General features: G+C 36.8%; 2 protein-coding genes across 3 annotated transcripts; one reads left to right on the forward strand and one right to left on the reverse strand.

Annotated features, from left to right (window-relative positions):
- The first annotated feature begins 507 nt into the window (after positions 1-507).
- Positions 508-4,306, forward strand: LOC142613963 (isoamylase 2, chloroplastic). Of its 2 annotated transcripts, none has more exons than XM_075786486.1 (2): positions 508-670; positions 1,340-4,306. In XM_075786486.1, exon 2 carries the CDS (start codon positions 1,431-1,433, stop codon positions 4,092-4,094), a length of 2,664 nt encoding a protein of 887 aa, XP_075642601.1. In that variant the 5' UTR covers positions 508-670; positions 1,340-1,430; the 3' UTR covers positions 4,095-4,306. The 2 variants fall into 2 exon arrangements, with proteins under 2 accessions (XP_075642601.1, XP_075642602.1); XM_075786487.1 differs by having other exon boundaries at positions 1,431-4,306.
- Positions 4,307-8,231: 3,925 nt separating this feature from the next.
- On the reverse strand, positions 8,232-13,908 carry LOC142611770 (protein PALE CRESS, chloroplastic). Its single transcript, XM_075783901.1, has 7 exons — positions 13,668-13,908; positions 13,486-13,553; positions 12,219-12,413; positions 11,786-11,872; positions 10,736-10,786; positions 9,245-9,424; positions 8,232-8,632 (listed from the first exon to the last, which is right to left on the reverse strand). The coding sequence occupies exons 1-7, from the start codon at positions 13,795-13,797 to the stop codon at positions 8,396-8,398; spliced, it is 948 nt and encodes a 315-aa protein (XP_075640016.1). The 5' UTR covers positions 13,798-13,908; the 3' UTR covers positions 8,232-8,395.
- Positions 13,909-25,319: the final 11,411 nt, after the last annotated feature.

A 25,319-nucleotide genomic window follows, 5' to 3' on the forward strand; every position in this document is an offset into this window, starting at 1 on the left:
AAAATGTGTATATATATATATATATCTGTTTAGTTTAGAGTTTTTTTTTTAATAAACATGGGGTGTTTTTTTTAAGAAAAAAAATAGTAACAGTGTGGGTTGTTTAACTTATTTTTCTATTTTAAAAAAAATAATAAACATATAGTTACTTTGAAAAAGTGGGTTAGTGAAAGAAGATTCTTATTTTGTAGGTAATGTTTTAGTGCAAGTTAGACATGTATTTTTATGAGACTATCTTTTAATGCTGTCTCTACTTAAACCTAGAAGTGTAGGGGTATTCTAGAACAAAAAAAATTCAGTACAAGCAAGAGAAGCTGCTTAAATATAGATATAGATTAAAGTACCATCGGAAAAAAAAAATGTTGATCCACCAATAATCCATCACTTATCAAAAAGAAAAACAAAAGTACAATATTGACCGTTAAAGGAAAAACTGTTTCTCAACATGTCAGATCTAGTGGTGAGGATTGAATAACCTATAAAAAAGCGAAGTACCATTAACGAACACTCGTGACTCGTGCGCTAGTTTCATCCAAATCTTTATCACTAGTATCAGCTTTAGCTCCGTTGTGCGGTGACAACGCAAACTCTCTCTCTCTCTCTCTCTCTCTGACTCTCTTTCTCATCTAATGGAAAATTTCAGCTTCTTACACTGAGGAAACCCCATGATGTAAGTTCCATTGCCTCTCTCGTTTGAATGTAAAGTTTGGTTTTGGCTTCTGGGTATCATTGTTTTGATGATTTGAAGTATTTGTTCTGTACTTTTAGCTGTTTTTTCCTCAACTGGGTGTAATTCAATTTTAGTGTTTACGAGCTTATTTATTTTGTATGTCTATCTAGTCTCGATAATCTGATGATGGTCCAGTTCATTGTCAAATAAATTTTATGCCTTTTCTCGGCATCTTGTTGGCATTGAATAGGTTAATTGCATTATGTGGAATTTAAAAATGATTACTTTGTGTTCATTGATAGCATTTAAAATGAGTCTATACATTGTTGTGAATGACTATTTTACATAAGCACATCTTAGGGAAATCGATATCTTGTTTGGAAACAATTTTGGTGATCTGTTGATACAATTTTCTCCCGTGTTTTGCTTTAACTATATGTGAAGTTATCTTCTGTTAATGCATGTAATTGAAGCTTTTCAGTCAGGCTTATTTCTGCAACACTACAGTTTAATTTTGGTCCTGCAGCTAAGTCATGCAAGTCAAACATGATTTCTTTAGTCTGTTTCTTGGTATAAACTAATATTAGGGAAAATGGCCACAATTCTAAATGTTCTGTTTGATCTATTTATTCAATAAACTAATTTTTTACTATTTTGAAATTTGAACAGAAAAAACTTTCAAATTTAGGAGGATAATCTTCTTCACGCTAGCAAACATCTTACCCTCTTTCTTGTTTGGGATATGCTTTTTGGACAATAGATGGCAACTCTTCCACCATCACTTGCAATACAGTCCTGCTATTTGAAGTGTGGAATCAGTGATGTTTCTAAATCGTCACCTGCCTGTCATTATATGTATAGAAACAGCATCAGATATGGCTTTGAAAAAATGGATTTGGAAAGAAGGCTAATTTGTGATGAAGTTTCACAGAATGTGGTGAAATCTTCTTGCCGGCATCTTAATTCAAGAGTGTTTGCTACATCACGAGCTTTGGTTGAGGAAATTGAACAGAAAGTCAGTACAATTACTGAAGCTGATAATCGGGAAAAGGCATTAACCTATCTATTTTGGACAGAAGTTGGTGGTCAGGTGAAAGTTTTTGTTAGAAAGACAAGTGTCAAATATGCTGTGAATATTGAAGTTTCATCTTTACAACTACAAAGCAGCAATGATAGACTGACATCAAGTTGGGGCAGGTACAGAGCTGATTCGTCAAGTTTCATACCTCTGGATGTTCAAAGTTCAGTTCCAGATTCTAGAACCTCGACCAGTGAAACCCCATTCATACAGACCTCTGCTGGCAGGTTTGCACTTGAGTTAGAGTTTGAAGCAAAACAAATTCCCTTCTATCTCTCATTTATTTTAAAATTACCATCAGATTCTAGCTCCGGTGGCTCAGAAATTAGAAGTCATAGGAAGACAAACTTTTGTGTGCCAGTTGGTTTTCGTACAGGTTATCCAGCTCCATTGGGTCTCTCCTTTTCACCTGATGGTTCCATGAACTTTGCAATTTTTTCAAGAAATGTAGAAGGTGTAATTTTATGCTTCTATGATGATGCGAAAGCAAATGAACCTGCTTTAGAGCTTGATCTAGATCCATACATCAATCGATCTGGTGACATCTGGCATGCCTCATTGGAAAGTTCACGGACTTTTGTGAGCTATGGTTATCGGTGCAAAGGGTCTCTACTTCAGAGAAACAATAATAAGTTTGATGCAGGGAAAATTATTTTGGATCCATATGCTAAGATTATTGTAAATTCTATTCCTAGTAGTGATGGATCTCTTAAGTATCTTGGACGACCATGCAAGGAACCTGGTTTTGACTGGGGTGATGATACTCATCCTTACTTACCAATGGAAAAACTAGTTGTGTACCGGTTAAATGTGAGGCACTTTACTGAGCACAAATCTAGCCAGCTAGCTACTGATGTAGCTGGGACCTTCATTGGTTTGACAGAGAAGTTGCAGCATTTTAAAGATCTGGGCATGAATGCTGTTTTACTGGAGCCAATTTTCTCGTTTGATGAGAAAAATGGACCATATTTTCCTTGTCATTTCTTTTCACCCATGAATCTGTATGGACCTTCTGGTGATTCTGTATCTGCTATTAACTCAATGAAGGAGATGGTAAAAAAATTGCATGCCAACGGGATAGAAGTTTTGTTGGAAGTTGTTTTTACTCATACTGCTATGGCTGGATCACTGCAAGGCATTGATGATTTATCCTATTATCATGTGAATGAAGGTGAGGATTTGGAAGCAACAAATGATTTAAATTGTAATTATCCTATTGTGTCACAATTGATTTTGGATAGTCTGCAACATTGGGTGACTGAGTTTCATATTGATGGATTTTGTTTCGTAAATGCTTCATCTTTGTTGAGAGGGTTTCATGGAGAATACTTGTCTCGCCCTCCCTTGGTTGAAGCAATTGCTTTTGATCCACTACTCTCAAAGACCAAAATCATTGCAGATTGCTGGGATCCACATGACATGCTACCAAAGGAAACTCGTTTTCCTCATTGGAAGAGATGGGCAGAAATTGATACAAAATTTTGTAACGATGTGAGAAATTTTTGGAGGGGTGAGGGTCTTCTAAGTGACCTTGCGACACGGCTTTGTGGGAGTGGGGACATCTTTTCAGATGGACGAGGCCCAGCATTCTCTTTCAATTTCATTGCTAGAAATTTTGGATTAACTCTTGTGGACTTAGTCAGCTTCAGTAATGATGCATTAGCTTCACAATTAAGTTGGAATTGTGGGGAAGAAGGACCTACAGATAGCACCACTGTCCTTGAAAGACGGCTTAAACAAATCCGTAATTTTCTCTTTGTCCTGTATGTTTCATTGGGTGTTCCTATTCTTAACATGGGAGATGAGTGTGGCCAATCTTGTGGTGGTTCCCCTGCATATAGTGATAGAAAACCTCTTGATTGGAATACTCTAAAAACGGGTTTTAGTATTCAAACCTCACAATTCATCTCATTTTTGAGTTCGTTGAGAATGAGGCGAAGTGATCTTCTTCAGAAAAGGAATTTCCTGAAAGAAGAAAATATTGAGTGGCATGGAAGTGACCAGTCTCCTCCTAAATGGGAAGATCCATCCTGCAGATTCCTGGCCATGACGTTGAGGGCTGACGAAGTGGAGAGCCCATTGAACTCTGAATCTTCTTCCCATGTAAGGAGGGGTGATTTATTTATTGCTTTCAATGCGGCTGACCATTCAGAGAGTGTTATTCTACCCCAACCTCCAGAAGGGATGTCATGGTGCTGCTTGGTTGACACAGCTCTTCCATTTCCAGGGTTTTTTTCAACCAGTGGTGAACCCCTTCCTGAGCAGATGGCAGAATCAGTTGCTTATGAGATGAAGTCTCACAGTTGTGCTCTATTTGAAGCTAGCAGCAGCCTAAAAAGTAACTGAAAATTTCCTATACCTACTCTTCCCCTTCCACAATGCAACGTTAGTAACTGTGAGAAGTTGAACCCCTTTTGTTGTATAATAATTTAATAATAAAATTGAAGTGCAGCAGATCATAATGTTCTTTTAGTAGTCAATAGCTGCTGAAAAAACCTGTGTAAATTCATTAATAAGATTATTATTTTTATCTTTACCAAAGGATGTGACAATTATATTAATCCCATTTAGTTTTATATTAAAGATATAATTATTTAAGCTGCTTCAAGTGATTATGTCTAGAAATTAAGCATGGATATGCTTGGGTTAAAGTGCTCTCACCAATGTACACAGTTCCAACACATGTTCACAATCACACATGGTTGTATGTTATGTGGAAAAACCGATTCAGTCAACATTTCAAGGTTTAGTCATGCAAACCAGTACTTTGGAGGCAAAACTTCTATTCTATGCAGCAGCAGACCTTTCTTTGTTCAATTTCTTTTCCTTTAAAGAATTGTCAGCCAAAAGAATTGAATATTGGTTGCCTGTCTGGTATGCTTGGGTTCAGTACACACCAGGTGAACCCATACATATTTTCTCAATAGGCCCAATGAACGGCAGTGCCCTCACCAATGGGTTTTGTTTTTCATTCCATGTTTAAATTGGTTTTAGCAGAACTGTGCTTAGTTTAGTGTATGAGGATGTGTTCGGTTGTGTGATTAAATAAAGCCCAAAGTGCTGAACTAGGTGATGTTTGTGCTAAAGTGAATGATTGATTTGGCATGAACATAAACTGCATGGTGAATGCCCCTAGATTAGCTGGCAAATGGTTTTGTCAGGTGGATTTAGCTGTCAGTTGGTTTTATTGGTTAGAGGAGCTCTTCTTTAGAAAGGTTCCAATAAATGAATAAAAGTGAATTTGATAGGAGAGGATGATTTAGAAAATCTCTTCACTTTTACATAATTAATCATTAGGCAATTGAAGCTTATTTATTAGATGAAGCTTGAAAAATGAACTACAATATAAAAATTGCAGATGATGATTTAGAAGTTTTGATTCATTACATGCTCCTTGTTAATCATGATACAGTAAGCACTCAAACATAATTTGTTACTAGCATTTGTGTTGTAGAGATGGTGTAACATCACGGAACCAGTTCAACTTTTATTGTGGGGGAGTTCGGGATAGGCCATTGATTGCCACATCCACTAAACTCTGTGAACTCTTTAAGAAGTGTAGTAGAAGTGACCACAGCTTTATTCCTTTAGGCTTATAACAGAATTTCAAATAATGAAGAGATTTACAGCTGAACAATGCTGTTTCTGTTTAACTTTACCACGCCGCCACGTGTCTTACTTAACTAATGTTCAACTGAAATGGTCCCATTTAAGTCTGTTACAGAACTCTTCTCTTACAGAACAGAACAGAGAATTTGCTCTGTTTAAAGTACAAAAACAGAGCATTGCAATGCTTTAATACATGGACGACAATTTTGACTACTATGTCAAATAACAATAATAACATAGTACCATAACTGACAGATAATACATCATAACTTAAGTAAACAAACTAGAAAATTAAACATAACAAGGAAACTCTTCTCACATGAACCCATTAGACTACACTACATAAAGCTAGCTTTAATTCACTACTAAAATTCACTTTTCTTCAGCTTTGTCTTCTTCTTCTTCTTCATGGATAGGCACAGCTTGAAGAATGAGGCGGCCACCTTTTCGATGAGGCACAATACACAGCACAGCACTTGAGCTCAACGGTGGTGGGAAACTACTACTCCTACATTCTTCATCATTCTTCTTTGATGATGAAGATGAAACTTGCTGCTTTTTTTTTAGAATTCTTTTCAGTACTAATTTTTTTGTTTTCAGAGACAACCACACCTGTATCATCACCTAAGATTTCTGCGGTAGCGTGGGAATTGTTGTCAGTTTTAGCTTGGAGGAAGCTCCAGCCGCCCAAGTTTGTCTCACTTGAGGGCATGTTTTCACAATGGAGATGTGGAGAATGCAAAGAAGAAGATGGGTGAGTTGAGACTTGAGAGAGAGAGAAACAGAGGCCTGAAATTTGTAGTGAAATTTGCTAATCTTTCCTACCTTGAGGCTTTGATTGCATAACAATAATAGTCAAATTGCCTCAATTCTCTCAAGATTGGGGGGCTTTGTTTGCATGAACAATAATAGTAATTACCCACTAACTCAGTATTCTTCTTTAGTTTGGTTCATTGAATCTTTAACTTGATGTTAGATGATCATGTTATATAAGTTGTGTTCAATTTAATACACACCCTTGCACTTGTTACTTCGATTAAAACCGTCATTTTGTTTTTGTTTTTGTTTTTTTGAAGTAGTAAGTTTTATTGGACCTCTCTGGTTGATGCTATGCCTTCTAAAGTTAAAAGAGAGATTCTATTCCAAAAGGAAAGAAAAAAATTATATTGCAAAAGGAAAGAAAAAAAAATTATAGATTATAATTTTTTATTATACCTTTTTCTTGATGTAAAATATTTTCTTGTCTTTGTTGGTCATTACTTAATTTCTATTGCAACTTCCTAAGTTCGATGTTTAACATCCATCTGGAATCAAAGCATGATGTAGCCTTAATTTCAGAACCTCTGAAATTAAGATTATAAAAACAATTCTTGTTATGTTAAATCTTAAGTCCTAACGCTGTAGAAACATTTGTGTAAACTATAGTAAGCAGTTCAAAATTCAATTACTTAAAAACATTTTTATTTTAAAATTTAACTGAATGATAGAAATTTTTTATATGGATTCATCTCACATGCATGTCCATCTGAGCTTGAAGGCATCAAAGCACTGTTTTCATAGTTTAGTGATGTGCATATTTTCAATCTTGCTTGGACTATCAATTTTCTGGTTACATTCATACAGACAATCTTTCTTAGATAGAGGCTTTATTGCATAACAATAATAGCAAGTTTTAACTCTCTATTATCGTAACCCATTAACTAAAAGCAATGACCAGCCATTGCTATATATTGCCTCAATTTTCACAAGGTTGGGGCTTTGTTTGCATGAACGACAATAGTAATGAACCACTAACTCAAACATTCGTCTTGAGTTTAGTTCATTGAATCTTAACTTTTGGATGATCATGTTATATAAGTATTGTTAAATTTAATTCACACCCATGCACTTGTCCTAATTTGCTTGGTGATGGGAGAATTTGATGTCAGTGTAACGATGCAAGTTGCAATATGGTTTTGAGAAGGGTAGCTTTTGTGATTGGAAGACTGTTTAACAGCTAAGAAGATGGTGATAATATTCTTATATGTGGATGTGGTGTATTACTATTATTTTTGCTTGCATAACAATAATAGCAGGTTTTAACTCTCTATTATTGTAACCCATTAACTAAATCAGCCATAGCTATAAATTGCCTCAATTTCTCAAGATTGGGGCTTTGTTTGCATGAAAGATAATAGTAATTAACCACTAACTCAATTATTCATCTTTAGTTTGGTTCATTTATTCTCAACTATAAGTTGTGTTCAATTTAAGGAATACAAACTCATGCACTTGTCTTTATTTTGCTCGGTGAAGGAAGAATTTGATTTCAGTTAGAGATGCAAGAAGCAATCTTGGTTATTGGTTTTGAGAAGGGTAGCTTTTGTGAATTAATCTTTGGACAATTTGGATAATTTACAGACAGGAAAATACCCTTTTAGCCTCAAGTTATAGGCCTCATTTTTGGTCAACCACTAGTAAGTTCAATATTAGATGGACTTAAGCCCAGTCAAGAGAGGGAATTGGGATTGTTTTTATTTTTAATGGGCAAAAGATAAGTCCACTCGATACTTCTTTCATTTCCCCTACCCCACCCCCCCACCCCTTATTTTTGTCATGTTGATATTGCTTGCTTCTTCATATGTTAATACTGGAGAGATAGGCATTGTCTTAGTTGCTTTGGGTGCCACTACAAATTTTAGCATGAGTTGGCAGCGTTCTTATAGCAGTGTAGAAGTAACCACTACTTGAGTTCATTGTATCACGGTACGTTCTTTAACTGCATGAGATTTCCACAGCTGGAAGCTTTCATGTATTTTTCCAGTTTGGTTGAGGGATACTTATATTCATTGAAAAAAGAAGAAAAGGAAAGGAGAAGAAATCTCCAATTTGAAATTGTGCACAAAAAAACATAATTTCTTTTATAGATCAACTGTAATATAAGCGCACAAAGGTCCTAATATAAATACAAATGCTACAATAAACCCGGGCACAACATACAAATGTGGCAAACTGGGATTCCAAAACCCCATATTAGCAATAAAAGGGACAAAGTATGGCTACCATTTCAAATTTATGGCCAGGTCCAGCAGTGATTCTACTTGGCGTATGGCTCTTTGTTTCTCCTGTTGCTTCAACCTACTCGCAACAGATTCGGGATCAAACGAATCTTGTCCATGCTGTGCTTCAGTTTGTTGATACCGTACCTCTTGTAGCAATGCATTAACCTCTCTGACAAAGTCTACCCTTAAAAGTGTATCATCAGCTTCAAGTGGAGGTCGAAGTGGCCCTTGATGCTGTGGGGGAAAAAGTAAGCTGTTATGAAGTTAAATCAAACACAAATTAATGTGACCAATAGGATATAGTGTTTATATTAGATCTAGTTGTGACATATATCATCTGCTCCAACGTTGAATGAAGCAATCCCAGACTGGTTAGTTTTATTTTGAACATTAAATGATCTCCCATTAGAAAAATATTCCATTGTCTTGGATATAATAGAGCCATGCTTTTATGTTACCGCCCAAGAAGGAGAAATGTGAATGTTCCTCTAATTAGTCTAGGTACTTCCTACAATCAATACCAACTCCTATAATTTTTCATTTTGTGCCTTCACGAAAACAATGGTTATCCGCTTGTCCCTACATGCAGAGATTGTCTTGGTGGCCTGATGCCACTCCTGATTCCTTGAATTTGTGCATGCAAGAGAGGTTTCTATGAGAATGACCAATATGTCATTCTATACCCTTATAGATTTCTTCGGTACAACTAAAAGAAAAGGCACCATCATACAGATGAAAAAGAAAAAAAGAAAAGATCCGTGAGTTCTACAAGAAACACGCTAGTTGTGGCTATCATGTAGTTTGATCAAAGCCATAGGAAATATAATGTGTATATTTGCAGCATACCTTATCAATGTCAAATCCTGCTGGAACAAGAATGCTAAATGGATCCTCTCTTGGAAAGGTGTCAACCATGCGTTTTTTGCATTCCTTCATCCAGCCTTCATCATCAAACCCATCATGCATATTCAAAAGATCGTTGAGCAGTCTCATGGCAGGAGTAGCCTCCCGTTTCAAAATCTCAGTCTAAAATATTAAATAAAATTCAAAGCTTATAAATCTATTTTCTCCCAAGGCAATGAAGAAAGGAAACTACAAAATGAAAAGGGCCTAAAGGAGTGTCACGGTGCAAGATGTGCTAGGCTGGAATAATTATGTAAGGATTCTACTAAAAGTCAGCACAATTTCGGACAAGATTTAACAATGTTCAGCATTTGGTTTTGAAAGTTAAAACCCATCTGTGCAGGGGCGTGGGCGTAGCCAGGATTTTCCACTTGGGAGGGGGGGGGGGCGAATTATGTATTTATATGCTAGTCATAACTATAATTATTACAATAATTATATTTTATATATAATAGTCAAATTTAACATATCAATGTTGGTACAACTTATAAGGCACTTGGATTCAAAAGGAAAACAAAAAATCAACTAAAAATATATAAAAATGAGATGATGATAATGAGAGAAAAACATATGAGATAAAAAATTGGAAATATGAGAAAAGGATCAAATTTTGTGAAAAAATGACGATGATGGGACCTGAATCAATGAATTTGAAGGCTAAGAATGAAAAGAAAAACACACAAATTCGAGCAACGCTCATTGCATTTAAAAATTGAAAACAATAGGAACAACGTCATTTTTCTATTCTTAGAAAAAATAAAAAGAAAGACACTTGGAGATTAGGGATTTATAAGATTTTGGTAGAAGTGTGTATTGTTTGGGTGCAGTCCACTTGAGAAACTAACTAAATATTGAAATCGTAAATGGCTAAATGCAATTATTGTTATATTTTAAAGGGAAATAACATAAACACTAACAATGAACAGATCTCCATGACATTTTTTTTAAAGGAAAGTCATTATCCAAAATTAGAGTAAAGAGAAAACTAAGCAAAACAACAGTAAAAAAAAAATAGCATGAATTGTGAAGATGATGAATATTCATAGCTAATTGGAACTCTAAAACTAAAGACTATCTACTGTTCAATAGTTTGGAAACTCCATGTTCTTGGAATGTTCTGCAAGTAGGTGGGCCACTTGGTTACTTTCTCTTTTATTATAATTTAAATTGAGTTAAGAGTAGTCTAGACTCATGTATTAGGTAGCCTATCCAACTATACTAGACCAATTTTCTTCCATTGACAGCAAGAAAATTCTGTGAAATTTTTTGAAGGTGCCAATCATTATAATTTGTAGGGGCCCAATTTATTTTTATATAGCACTATATGAGGATTTCAAAAGTTTTGGCAAGACTATTTGTACCTCTGCCCCTGCACCTGTGTATTGAAACAAATGAATTTAAGCATGGCACTATTATATGAAAAGTAGTGTATACCTCAACCCTTCTATATAACAGATCAAGACTTCTTATAGCATCCTTTTCTTCCTGGAAAATGAGATAAATATCTAAATCAACATTAGAGAGAGAGAGATAAGAGACTGCATTATATTAAGTTCTACTGAACTCATACTATTAAGATTTACAAGGAACAAAAAAAAAAAAAAAAAAAAAGGACAATTCAAAGCCTTATGCTAAAAAGGACAAATAAGTTCCCAATTCTTGCCTTAAAACAAAAATACAAATTAAGAGGACTTGAGCAAATTTATTTGTTAGACATATGTAGTAAAACCTATGAATAGTCAGCAAACAACCAACTGCTTTACCATTAAGTTGTTGAGGAACAATGAGAAATTAGATATTGATTTAAATTCCCTTTCTCAACCCATGACCAGTATGAGCTTGATTTTCCTTAAGTTACAGGTATTGTGTTGGATATCAGATTGACATCGAAAGTTCAATGGTATTTAATTTCTCTATTTGTTTGATACCTTATTCTTTTCTAAGTAAGAGAAACCGCCTAAAAGAAGACCTTGAACTCTCTTTTTCTCCAAATAATCATAAGTAATATGCAATTTAGAGTAACTTTGTCATCAGAGTCCTTAAACAACATGGATGCCTTGCTTATAAGAAATAGCTAATCATAGTAACTTCATCACTTTTCCTTCATGAGAAATATTAGTTGAGAATTTGATACTCATAAATTCCAGATTCTAATCTATGATACATATTATTTTCTTCAAACTCGTGTAAAAACAAACTTTCTTTTAAATAAAAAAATAAGAAAAATAAAAACAAAAATTGGTTCTATAAGTATTTACATATCTTTGAGACTTATGAAACTAATGCTGAAAAGCCATAAACACTCCTACACCTATAGAGAAATTAATAAAGGCAGCCATCAAGTTTGAACATTACAATAATCAGTGATTGCAAACATTTACATTGGCACACTAAAAAATGTTCGCAAAACATTACACTACAACAACATTGCACTAAAAGAAAAGATGCCACACAAAATTTAGTGACAACAAAAGACTAACTTACGTCACGTCTAGCAAGATCAAGGCGATTCCATATGACCATTAGAACAAGTTCATTGAGTTCTCCTTTCTCAGCAGCTTTCTCAATTTCCTGCATATAAGGAAGTTAATCAATAGTCACAATTATCCTACATGAATAGTTTGACTCAACTTCCCACTTATGAAAATGCTACAAGCTACAAAGGATGTATGAGTATGGACAGCAACGAAATGAGATGTCCTTAGATATAAGACATAAATATTTCCTTCATAATGAAAACAAAAGCAGCCAAAAAAGGAAAAAGGAAAGAGCTTTTACTTTTCAGTTGGACTTCTATCGACCCATGTGTATGCAGAAAGCACTCTTTAGAAATGAACACATTCTCATAATTTTAAAGTCTTAATCTCTTGACAGATTAACCCATTTGTGAGGCTTGAATACTGTAATTAAGGATTACCTCTTCAACTTCTTCAGCAGCTCTGATCAAGCTTGAAACCAATCTCCGTGCTTTTCTGACATCTTCTTCTGGATACCCTTTCAAGCGTGTGCCAATTTCACGATACTCTTCAATCTTTCTTTCCTCTTCTTCTTCTTCCTGTTGACGTCTTCGATGAAGCTCCTTTGTCTTTTCCCGTTGCCGTGCTTGCCATTCCTAACCTAGAGTAGGTTAATGCAACTTTCCAAATAGTGCATATCTTAGAGGTTACATGAGTTCAACATAATAAGAATGTGGGTTTTACATTTAGGCAACATATTGTTATATACAGAATGCACACGATGCCCCAAAACCCATCAATCAGGACCAGTTATCCATTCAATTGAGGGAGTGATCATAATCTGAACAAAATATTTGAAGAATTAAGAAAATTATAACATTGGATTAAGCTATATATGAAAGTAATAAAATGGGAAACAGTAATGCTATAAATCAAATTTAATTCTGGAGGACATGGACATTGCAATATAATTCAAAATCAATTTTTCTTAACTAGTAATAGGCAACTGTGAAAAGAGGTTTGTCTTTTAACTTGCATGTCAATTGTAATTTCACAAACAATAAACTCAGATTGCTCAATTTGTAAGCCATGAAGGCATTCCATTAAAGCTGTTATAGAAAAGCACTTCAAATTGACTGAGATTGAGTCAAGCCTAACTTCTTAAGCTATTCTAATATTTTTCATAGTAATAGAGGCTCAAGTGTAACATGACCCTGCTTGATGTAATTTTGCACACATAAATCTCAAATATGTGATCACTGTCAAAATATACCAAACCATTTATTGGTGTGGTGCCAAATTATTCCAACACACTCTTTTACTGTATTTAATTTGTATTAAAAATTCCAAAACCCTCTAGTCAGGACTAAGTGTAGCAGAATCAGTGGGCCTTTTAGTTGTCAGCTCGAAAACGAATCAATAAGACCCACTCTAATAAATTCCTTTAGCAAAGTTACACACAGAGACTGCCATTAACCATTTCACAAACACTATACCTATATATATATATATATATATATATATATATATATAAATTAATGATTTAGTGGCATATATGGCAAATCTACCATTGACCCATCTCAGGAAATCAATAAATTTGAATACCCAATAATAAAAAACGAAAAATCATCCAGTCAACATAGCAAAACAAGAAAAATAAGAGACACCCATTTAAGAAAGGGTGCAAAGAATGCCACAGCTGATACATATTAACAACTACATACATACATCATCATAATACTCCTTTGGAAGCCCATCTATAAGCGGCTCGTCCTTGTTCATACACCGCCTCAGAACTGGTTATCAAATCCCAGCCAAAGAACCCAAAAAAACAAAAACAAAAATTTTAAAATTAGCAAAGACTAAAACTTTTGAAAGAGCAAATGGTGTTTGTGGTGGTGGGGACTAACCTGATCGGTGTGAGTACTTGGGCTTGAAGGGAGAAGAATGAGGAAGTATTGTAAGCCTTGCGAGGGCTATCGAGAAAGTTGGTAATGGCGGGGGAGCTAAGCACGTTAGTGCAAACACCTTTGCCTCCATTTTCTGTTGAGATAGCTAGAAGGAGCTCAGAGAGTTAGAGATGTTAATATGGAGAATTTATTTAGGCATGTACTTAGCCCAAGACTTTCATCAAACAGAATAGGCCCAAGCACTTAGGCATGTACTTGGCCCAAGACTAAAATAGAGTCAATATATTCACATTTTAATCATAAAAGTAATATGGCCATTGCTTACATAGTTTTTTTTTTTTTTTTTAAATAAGATAGAAATTCTATTCTAACATAATCTAAATGTATGTGTATAAATTTTTTTTTCTAGAGACTTAAATTTCAACTCTTACCCCCACACTCCACAAGTACTTATATCATTGCTTACGCTATTTTTATTATGCAATGATCACAATAAAACATGACGATAGATATCAAAATTAAAAAAGTGTTGTATCCTTAAACTTATATTGTATTAGTAGTAAGTAAAAGAAAGAGAGATGTTTTAATTTTAAAGAAGTGTTATGTTATCAAAAAACAAAAATGTGATATGTACACAATATTTTCACAATGAATGTTAAGTAGCAAGTTATTATTAGTTTTAATTATAATTCATCACTGAAATTACTTTTTTACTTACCAGTAACAACAAATAACAACATGTCACTTGAAATTTATTGTGAAAATTGTACAGCATACGGAAAGAGGCCCATTTCCCTCGAGCCCAAGTTAGAATAGGCCTATGAACAATACTGACTATGGGCCCATCCTGTAGTAATTGGCCCATGAGCGGCCCAAAGACATTGGCCCATCCCTTATGAGCTTAGTATACGAACACACCTCGAGTGTATCATGGTCGGTAGACACACCAATGATGATTGGCTGTACCTTGACAGATCAGGAGTGCCTTAGAAGATTACGTTGTCGAGCAATTTTAGGTGGCTAGCACCAATTCCAACGTCCCAACCCCCATTCCCAACGTAGCATATTCCTTGCCAGGAATAATTAAGTTGGGCCCCACCCACACGAGTGGAACCAAAGAGTAATCATGATTCTACTACTATCCTCAAGCTATAAATAGTAGAAAGTACAAGGAAAGGGGGTCAAACAATTGAGAGAAAAAATTAAGAGAACAACAAAGCATGCAATAGAGTTTTAAGAGAGAAAAAGAGAGGTTGGTTTCAGAGTTAATCCTTCCAACGAACCTGCCCAGGAACTACCCATAATAAGATACCCAATACCCACTACATAAGTAAATAGTAAGCCCAAACACAAGGACTAGCCAGGTCTGGGATATCGAGCACGCACAAAAATGTTATGGATATAATATTTCTCCTAATTTTATCAATGTTGGATGCTCAAGATTATCATTGTTCATCTACATGAAATGATTTAGTAGAATAAATCGAAATTTACATTAAAAAATTATATATGATATATATATATATATATATATATATATATATATATATATATATATAATTATGTATTAATAAATAAAAAGCCAAATTAGACAATTTTTAGAAAGAAAAAAATATGCATAATTCAAATAAAATTTGTTTAGAGAAGATAAAACAAGAAAATTATTGAATACTTCGAGAGTACCATAAATGCGTACTCTTCCCTCTCACATGAATTGTGGGTTTCACTATAAATTTAATTAGTGGGACTCACAGTTATGTGAGAAAGGGAATTATACATTTGTGGTACTCTAAGAGTACTCAATAATTACCAGATAAAGCAAGGGGTCGGATTTGGGATTTCTCTAATAAACAAAGAAACAAAACAAACAAAGAAAGAAATCCTTTAAATATTTCACATACCAAAACCTATAAAATTTTCAAAATTTCATCACAAATACATCCTACTTCTTTGCCTATAAGTTCGGATTTTGTGGGCTCTAGTTAGTTGCCAAACAACATATTTGTTCTTTTAGATTGTATACATACATACATACATATATATATATATATATATATATATATATATACATATATATTAATTTTCTTTTTGTGCCAATTGCTATTTCCAAACGAGAACAAGATTAAGAAAAAAAGAAGAAAAAAAAAGCGAGTTAGAAATTGTTATTGATGTAGCTATGTTTTATTTTTTATGCCTTGTTGCCATTTTCTCGCTAGCCAAATAGAGAACAGGATTTGAAAAAAAAGAGAGTTAGAAATTGGATGAATTATAAAGAAGATTACAAGGAATATTGTTGACATGAATAACTTGTTTTTTCAACTAAACCTGTGTATTGCGGCATGTTTTAATTTAAATCCTAAGCCTGCGTGTTGATTTAATAGTTTCTATGTGATATTGTGATTAAGATTATTGATATTTAGATAATTGATAATACTCAAAGCTAAATTGTTGATTTCTTTAAGTTTTGATTTTATTTATATAGAACTATTAGGTTATGACGTTAAAAGTAAAGGTCTGTGAATAAATAGGCTATGAAGTTGGAAATTCACTTTTTGGTCTAAGTAGTTTATAATTTCATCAGGTTTTGCCACAAATTCATTGATTATGTATGACTTTTGCTGTTGTGCATTATTGTTGTTTTTGTACATGCTTTTATGCATTATGCTTTTGTTGAACTTAGTATTGCTTATATGCATTATGCTTTTATGCTTATATTCATTATGCTTTTGTTGAACTTAGTGTTAGCTGAATTATGGTAGTTAGTTATTGTTAGCATCGTTCTAAGATCCAACTATATATCAAAATTTGCATGTTATCTATTTATGTTTCATCCATCAAAACATATGTACTAGATATTCCTCTCCCTCCCTTCGTTTGAACTATTATTTTCTAAAAGTATAGTAGTGTTACAATTTAAAAAAATAGAAGCAAGATAGAATTATACAAGTAATGTGAGCTTCAATTGTAGGAGTAGATTGAAACTGTTGTAGCTATTTATTTATTTTCGTTTTGTGCCAATTGCTATTTCCAAACGAGAACGACATTAGGAAAAAAAGAGAGAGTTAGAAATTGTTATTGATGTAGATGCTCTGTTGTTATTTTCTCGGTAGTCAAATAAAGAATAGGATTTGGAAAAAAAAAAGTTTGAAATTGGACGAATTATAAGGAAGATTGTGGCAAACACAAGGAATATTGTTGATAACTTGATATGAATTACTTGTTTCTTCAACTAAACCTGTGTATTGTGGCATGTTTTAATTTAAGTCCAAAGTCTGCAGGTTGATTTAATAGTTTCAATGTGATATTGTGATTAAAATTATTGATATTTAGGTAATCGATAATACTCAAAGCTAAATTGTGATATGTTTTCAACATTAGATTCTTTATAGGTCTTTGTTGATTTCTTTAAGTTTTGATTTTATTTATGTAGAACTGTTAAGTTATTGCTTTAAAAGTAAAGGTTTGTGAATAAATAGACTATGAAGTTGGAAATTCACTTTTTGACCCAAGTAATTTATAATTTCATCATGTTTTGCTACAAATTCATTGATTATGTATGACCTTTGTTGTTTGTGCATTATTGTTGTTTTTGTACATGCATATATGTTTATGTGCATTATGCTTTTATCGAACTTAGTGTTGCTTATATGCATTATGCTTTTGTTAAACTTAGTGTTACCTATATTGTGATGGATGTTGTTAGCATCGTTCTAAAATCCAACTATTTACCAAATTTTGTATGTTATCTATTAACGTTTCATCTATCAAAACATATGTACTATATATTCCTCCCCTTCCGTTTGAATTATTGTTTACTAGAAGTATAGTAGTGTTACAATTTACAAAAATAGAGGGAAGATAAAACTATACTAGTAATGTGAGCTTCAATTGTATGAGTATTCCAGAGTCCCTTAGTGGAAGGATTAGATCAATCAAGTGTCACAACATCCTTATGATTCAAGACATCATTTGCAGATATTCTTTGACTTGGATTGGTGCACATCGTTTTCTGAATAATGGAATAACAAGTTAAAATTAATTTAACAATAATTATGGTAAATTATGTAGAGATCTTAATTTCAACATTTAATCAAGAGAAAGCCAAGCTTAACATAATCCAATTTTGGGACCAAAGTTGTGATATCCTGTATACAGGTGGTAAGGTAATTCTAAGTAAAACATAAATGTAATGCAAGGATTTTAGTATGATGATGCCAAGAAAATCAGTAGGCTGGATGCTTCGGACTTGAAAGGACTACTGGTTCTTTCTACGGCCTGAAAAAGAAAGAAAAGCGTATCAAAGGCGACCGGGGCTGCCGGCCAAAAATCCTCCGATGGCAAAGTTAGTTTTTTCCTCTAAGTTATTCGAATTCCAACTTTTTTGGAGTAAAAACTGAACATACCTTGGCCTTGTCTGAAGCAGCCTTTATATAGTGTTCTTATAGACGGTTATTAAGACAGGAACCTCTCCTGGATTCAAGGAGGCTTAACGTAACTGCCATAACCGTTTAGGAGTTACACTTCTATTCCACAACGGGTACATGACCGTTATGCGTGGGATAAGGGATTGTCACATTATATTCGGAGATTCTCCTAAGTATGATACCCTCGTCCTGGAATTCCTTCATCGAGCGCGCCTGTTAATTCTAAGTGTAACATCCTAGTCCACGAATCTTTATATGGACGAGTCCTCATAAGGTAGGCTGTGCGCATCCCATGGACGAGGGATGTAGCTTCGCTATCACCCTCTGGACGTCCTTGTCCGTTACTCTCGTCTTGAGGATAACTTCTGGACGGCAGCGAAGGTGGTGACCGTCCAAGGACGGGTTGAGTGTCTTCATTCGATCTTCTTTGACATCACACATCCCATTTACTTGGTTAATGACCAGTTGAGAGTCTCCTCTGATTGTTAACGACTCCGCCCCTAAGGACTTGGCCAATTCCAACCCCTTGAGTAGAGCCTCGTACTCAGCTTTGTTGTTGGTAGTTGGATACTGCAGACGGACCGCATACTCCAGCTTGTCACCCTCAGGGGACTTCAGTACAATTCCAACCCCTCCTGCATACAATGTGGACGATCCGTCTACATTCACCACCCACATCTCATTTCCTTCGTCCTTGATCAGGTCGTCCTGACTGGGGGTGAATTCTGCAATGAAATCTGCCAATGCTTGCGCTTTTATTGTGCTCCTCGGGAGGTACCTGACATCGAACTCGCTGAGCTCAACGGCCCACTATACTAACCGTCCAGCGGCTTCCAACCTGCTCATCGCCTTTTTTATGGGGTGGTCTGTCAGGACGTTGGTGACGTGTGCCTGAAAATAATGTCTCAGCTTCCTGGAAGCCGTGACTAATGCGAAGGCTAGTTTCTCCATCATCGGGTATCGTCCTTCTGCCCCTCTCATCGCGTGGCTTGTGTAATAGACCGGCTTCTGGACTCTTCTCTCTTCTCTGACCAACGCTGAGCTTACTGCGTGTGGGGACACTGCCAAGTACAAGTACAACTCTTCTCCAGGTACAGACGGACTCAACAACGGAGTCATCATGAGATACGTCTTCAAGTCTTGGAAGGCCTTCTGACACTCGTCCGTCCATTCAAAAGCCTTCCTAAGGACTTTAAAGAAAGGTAAACATTTGTCAGTAGCTTTCGATACAAACCTATTGAGGGCGGCGACTCGTCCGGTAAGAGACTGGACTTCCTTGATATTTCTTGGTGGCTCCATGTTCAGTATCGCCTGGATTTTATCTGGATTCACCTCAATTCCTCTGTGTGACACCATAAACCCTAAGAATTTACCCGATGAAACCCCGAAGGCACACTTGCTCGGATTTAACTTCATGTGGTACTGTCGCAACGTATCAAAAGTCTCTTGAAGGTCATCAAGATGTTTATCCTCGTCCTGGCTCTTCACCAGCATGTCGTCCACATAAACTTCCACATTTTGCCCGATTTGAGGACGGAACATATGGTTAACCAGCCTTTGGTAAGTTGCCCCTGCGTTCTTCAAACCGAAGGGCATAACCTTGTAGCAATACAACCCTTGGCTCGTGACGAATGAGGTCTTCTCCTGATCCGCTTCATTCATCTGAATCTGGTTATACCCTGAGAAAGCATCTATGAAGCTAAGTATCCTGTGACCTGCCGTTGAGTCCACTAACTGGTCAATGCGCGGCAATGGATAGCTATCCTTGGGGCAAGTTTTGTTGAGATCAGTGAAGTCCACGCACATCCGCCACTTGCCATTGGCTTTTTTGACCATGACTACGTTCGCCAACCAGTCTAGGTAATGAACTTCTCGGATAAACTTCGCGGCGACCAACTTCTGCACTTCTTCCTTGATGGCATTGTCTCGTTCGGGAGCAAAAACTCTTCTCTTCTGACGCAATAGTTTCGAATAGGGACACACGTTCAGGCTGTGGGTAATGACGCTCGGATCAATGCCAGGCATGTCCTCATGACTCCACGCAAAGACATCGAGATTTTTCTTCAGAAATCGAACCAAAGCGTGCTTTGCCCCCTCTTCCATGCTTGCCCCAACTCTGGTAGACTTCTCGGGTTGGTCATCGTCCAAAGGGACATCCTCTAATGCTTCAGTGGGCTCAGCCACAACCCTTCTTCCGTCTATATTCATCGCTTGCATGTGTTCGTCCATGGCCAGCATGGCTAAGTAGCATTCTCTGGCAGCTGGCTGGTCTCCTTGTACCTGGCCTACTCCGTGCTCGGTCGGGAATTTGACGGACAGGTGGTAGGTGGAGGTTATCGCCTTCCAGCTGTTCAAAGTTGGCCTTCCAATAATTGCATTGTATGACGATGCACAATCAACAACAAGGAAATTCACCTCCTTGGTTATCTGCTGTGGATACGTCCCGACAACCACCGACAACGTGATGGTGCCCACAGGTTGCACCTTCATCCCTCCGAATCCCACCAACGGCGAGTTCACTGGTCGAAGCCGATCTTGTCTTAGCTTCATTTGTTGGAACGCGGGGTAGTAGAGAATGTCTACAGAGCTACCATTGTCAATCAATACCCTCCTGGTTGTGTAGTCAGAGATGAGTAAGGTAATGACTATCGCGTCATCGTGTGGGTGGTGAATTCGTCCTGCCTCCTCGTCCGTGAAAGTAACAGCCTATTGGTCTACCTCCTTCGTCCTAGGAGGTCGTCCAGACTGTTGGATGTTCTGCACCACCCTCAGGTATGTCTTCCTTGATTTGGACGACCGTGCCGCCGAGCTTCCTCCTATAATTACCCTTATTTCTCCTAGTGGGGGGCGTGATGATTCTTCCACCTTGGCCTTCATTTTCTCATCTCTCTGGTCTCGTCCAAGGAAGTTCCTCAATTTTCCCTGTCTAATGAGATTTTCTATCTGCTGCTTCAAGTCAAAGCACTCGTCCGTATCATGCCCATAGTCCCTATGAAAACGACAGTACTTGCTCCTATTACGCTTATTGGGGTCTCCCTTCAATTTGTCCGGCCACTTCAAGGACGGATCGTCCTTGATCTGCATAAGAACCTGCTCTAATGGCATGGTCAGGGGCGTGTATTGCTGATTCCTTGCAGAGGAACTGGCCTTCTTACCATCCTTATCTTTTCTCTCGTCTACCCGAACTTTCTTCGGACAAGGTCCTTGGTCCTGGTAGCGATGGTGGCCCCCTTCCGAGCGCTCTGCCCTTTTTCTTTTCTTGGCTATGATGGCGTCTTCAGCATTCATAAAATTCTGGGCCGAATGGACAAGCTCGGCCATAGTCTGTGGTTCCTGCTCGTAGAGCTTATGAATAAACAAGTCAGAATTGACCCCATTGTGGAAAGCGGCCAGCAATAGCTTGTCATCCATCTCGTCCACCGTTAAGGCTTCTCTGTTAAACCGGGTGATAAAAGATCGCAAACTCTCATTGTCCCCTTGCTCTATGGTCAGTAGGCTAGAGGAGGATCGCTTGTGACGCTGTCCTCCAATGAAGTTGTTGACAAACAGCTTACTCAGTTCTTCAAATGATCCCACTGAGTTTGGGGGAATCTTGCTGAACCACACTCGCGCTGGTCCCTTGAGTGTGGTGGGAAAAGCTCTGCACATGATCTCGTCTGGGACCCCCTGCAAGTGCATGGTCGTCTTGAAAGTTGCAATGTGATCGCAGGGGTCGCGATTTCCATCGTACGAGTCTAGAGAAGGCATTTTGAACTTCGGGGGTAGAGGGTGACTGTTGATGGAGGCTGTAAAAGGGGAGTCTGTTCGGTGGACCATATCATCTACTGGGTTTGCTCGCCTCATGTTTTCCCTCATTTCATCCATGGCTTTTCTCATCTGATCCATTTCTTTTTCCAAGTGCGGCACCCTTCTTGAAGCGGTACCCCTTGTTTGATCTTCGGACTCTACATTCTCCCCTCCTCCTTCTTGACTTGGGGCCCTTCCCTCAATGTGTCCTTGACGCTGCCTCCTGAAGTTGATCTCCTTATTCAATTCCTGGTTCTGACGTGTCAGTTCTGCCATAGCAGCCGCCATGGATTGTATGTGCTGCATAGAAGGCGGTTGCATTACAGGTGCTGATCTGCGATCACGAAGGGGATTGCTGGAAGCATCCCTACTCTCTTGGTGGCCTGGGCTGGTAGCCCTTGATCTTGTTCGAACCATTCAACCTTTTGTCTGGGATAGAATAACAAGTTTACTTCTTTCCCACAGACGGCGCCAACTGATGATGCCAAGAAAATCAGTAGGCTGGATGCTTCGGACTTGAAAGGACTACTGGTTCTTTCTACGGCCTGAAAAAGAAAGAAAAGCGTATCAAAGGCGACCGGGGCTACCGGCCAAAAATCCTCCGATGGCAAAGTTAGTTTTTTCCTCTAAGTTATTCGAATTCCAACTTTTTTGGAGTAAAAACTGAACATACCCTGGCCTTGTCTGAGATAGCCTTTATATAGTGTTCTTACAGATGGTTATTGAGACAGGAACCTCTCCTGGATTCAAGGAGGCTTAACGTAACTGCCATAACCGTTTAGGAGTTACACTTCTATTCCACAACGGGTACATGACCGTTATGCGTGGGATAAGGGATTGTCACATTATATTCAGAGATTCTCCTAAGTATGATACCCTCGTCCTGGAATTCCTTCATCGAGCGCGCCTGTTAATTCTAAGTGTAACATCCTAGTCCACGAATCTTTATATGGACGAGTCCTCATAAGGTAGGCTGTGAGCATCCCATGGACGAGGGATGTAGCTTCGCTATCACCCTCTGGACGTCCTTGTCCGTTACTCTCGTCTTGAGGATAACTTCTGGACGGCTGCGAAGGTGGTGACTGTCCAAGGACGGGTTGAGTGTTTTCATCCCACATCATAGTACAATTACCAATATGACTAACCATTAAAAAATCCTTGCATTTCATTTATGTTTTACTTAGAATTGTCTTGCCACTAATATACAGGATAATGCAGCTTTGGTCATAGAATTGGATTCTACCAAGCTTTACCTCCTCTCTGTATGATAAATGTTGAAATTAAGATCTCAATATAATTTACTATAATTATTGTTGAATTCATTTTGACTTGTCGTTCCATTATACAGAAAATGCTATGCATCAATCCAAGTAAAAGAATATCTACAAATGATGCCTAGAACCATGAATACTTTAAAGATGTGTGTAACACCTGGATGATCTAATCCTTCCATTAAGGGATTGTGGATTTTTTTTGTACGGAATACTCCTACAATTGAAGCTCACATTACCAGTATAGTTCTATCTTACTTTTATTTTTGTAAATTGTAACACTACTATACTTCTAGTAAGCAATAATTCAAATGAAGGGAGGGTGGGGAATTAATAGTACATGCATTACATTAGTATCTAGTTCTGAAAAATACGTTTTGATGGATGAAACATAAATAGACTATTGGAAATAAGGTTTGAAAATTGCCCAAATTAATTAACAAATACAAAGCATATCAGAGATATAAGATAAGAGTGTAGAGAGATATAAACTTATCGATTTGAGTCGAGGCACGAAATTTAATCCGCTATCCTAAAGAAACGATTTCACCCTCACTGGAATGACTTTGTCAATGCAAATGGCTCAGGCAATCGTTCTCCAAGATACAATGGCAGTTCTGTTAATGTGCACTCACAAATAGAACTCCGAACTTGTCATTGGATACCCGATATAAAGATTAAAGACAGATAGAGGAATTAGATGAACTCTTTTTCTTTTCTTTTTTCTTTTTTATGCTTCTCACCGGTTTGGAAGAGGAATAGCCTTTTGGTTATATAGAAGAGCCAATGGAATACTTTCAGCAAAAGAGTTGACAAAACCCAATACAAAATTTGAGAATCTGCCATGATATAAGCACTCCATAATTATCCCTTTGATTTCCTTCAACTTTTGCTGGTATTATAGGGATATTTGCTAGGGATTTGAATTGGTTAAGGCGAGATAGGTGAAAGTGAGAAAGGAAAGTACTGATATTGTGGAGGGGCTAATTTTGTTTATGAATAAAAGGAGAAGGCCATGAGTTATAGGGTAAAGCAATCCACTAATTTTGGTCAATAGCAATCCAGGTGGCATCCACCATTTACTAAAATTAGTTTCCTTTTAAATTTTAAAAACATACCCAATATAGATAACAAGCAAACTTTGATAAATAGTTGGTTCTTAATGTGAATGAGCTTGTTATTTTAAGGCTTAACACAAAATACGTGTGAACCTTGAATTTATCTATGAACAAGGGCGTAGCCAAGTGGGGTAGGGGTTAGCAAAGTACTTTTTTGGCCCTTACACTATGTTTAGTTGGAGTAAAAATGAGAGGATGGAAAGTTCAAAAGGGGTGAAGAAAAATGGAGGGGAAAGTCGAAGTTTTCCAGTGTTTGATTAAGGTGAGAATGGAGATTGGAAAGAAAAGAAAATGGGGGGAGTAATTTCAGCTTAGAACTCTGTCATGCCAAATGGTCTAATGGTGAGCACCAAATGAAGAAAGTGTTTGGTGAGTCAAAGAATATCTATAAAAGATGCCTTGAACCATGAATACTTGAAGGATGTTGTGATACCTAGATGATCTAATCCTTCCATTAAGGGACTCCAAAATATTTTTTTGCTGTTTGTACAGGGGTATTCCTACAATTGAATCTCACATTACTAGTATAGTTTTATTTTGCTGCTGTTTTTGTAAATTGTAATACTACTATACTTCTAGTAAACAAATGTTCAAACAAAGGGAGGGGGAAGAATAGTACATACATTATGTTAATGTCTAGTTCTGAAAAACACGTTTTGATAGATGAAACATATAAATAGATAACATGCAAACTTTGATAAATAGTTGGATCTTAATGTGAAACGAGCTTTTTTTTTTTAAGCTTAAGACAAAATAATTATGAACCTTGAATTTATTTATGAACAGGGGTGTAGCCAGGTGGGGTAGGGGTTAGCAAAGTACAATTTTGGCCCTTACACTATATTTGGTTGGAGTGAAAAGAAGAGGATGGAAGGTCAAAAAGGTGAAGAAAAATGGAGGGGAAAGTAGGAGTTTTTCAATGTTTGGTTGAGGTGAGAGTGGAAGGGAAAGGAAACGGGGAGAGTAATTTCAGTTTAGTACTTTGTCATGCCAAATGGTCTAATGGAATAAAGAAGGTGCTTGGTTTTATTTGAAAAATCTTCTTCTTGTTTT

Source organism: Castanea sativa, chromosome 10 (genome assembly GCF_040712315.1).
Source record: "Castanea sativa cultivar Marrone di Chiusa Pesio chromosome 10, ASM4071231v1".
NCBI lineage: Eukaryota > Viridiplantae > Streptophyta > Magnoliopsida > Fagales > Fagaceae > Castanea > Castanea sativa.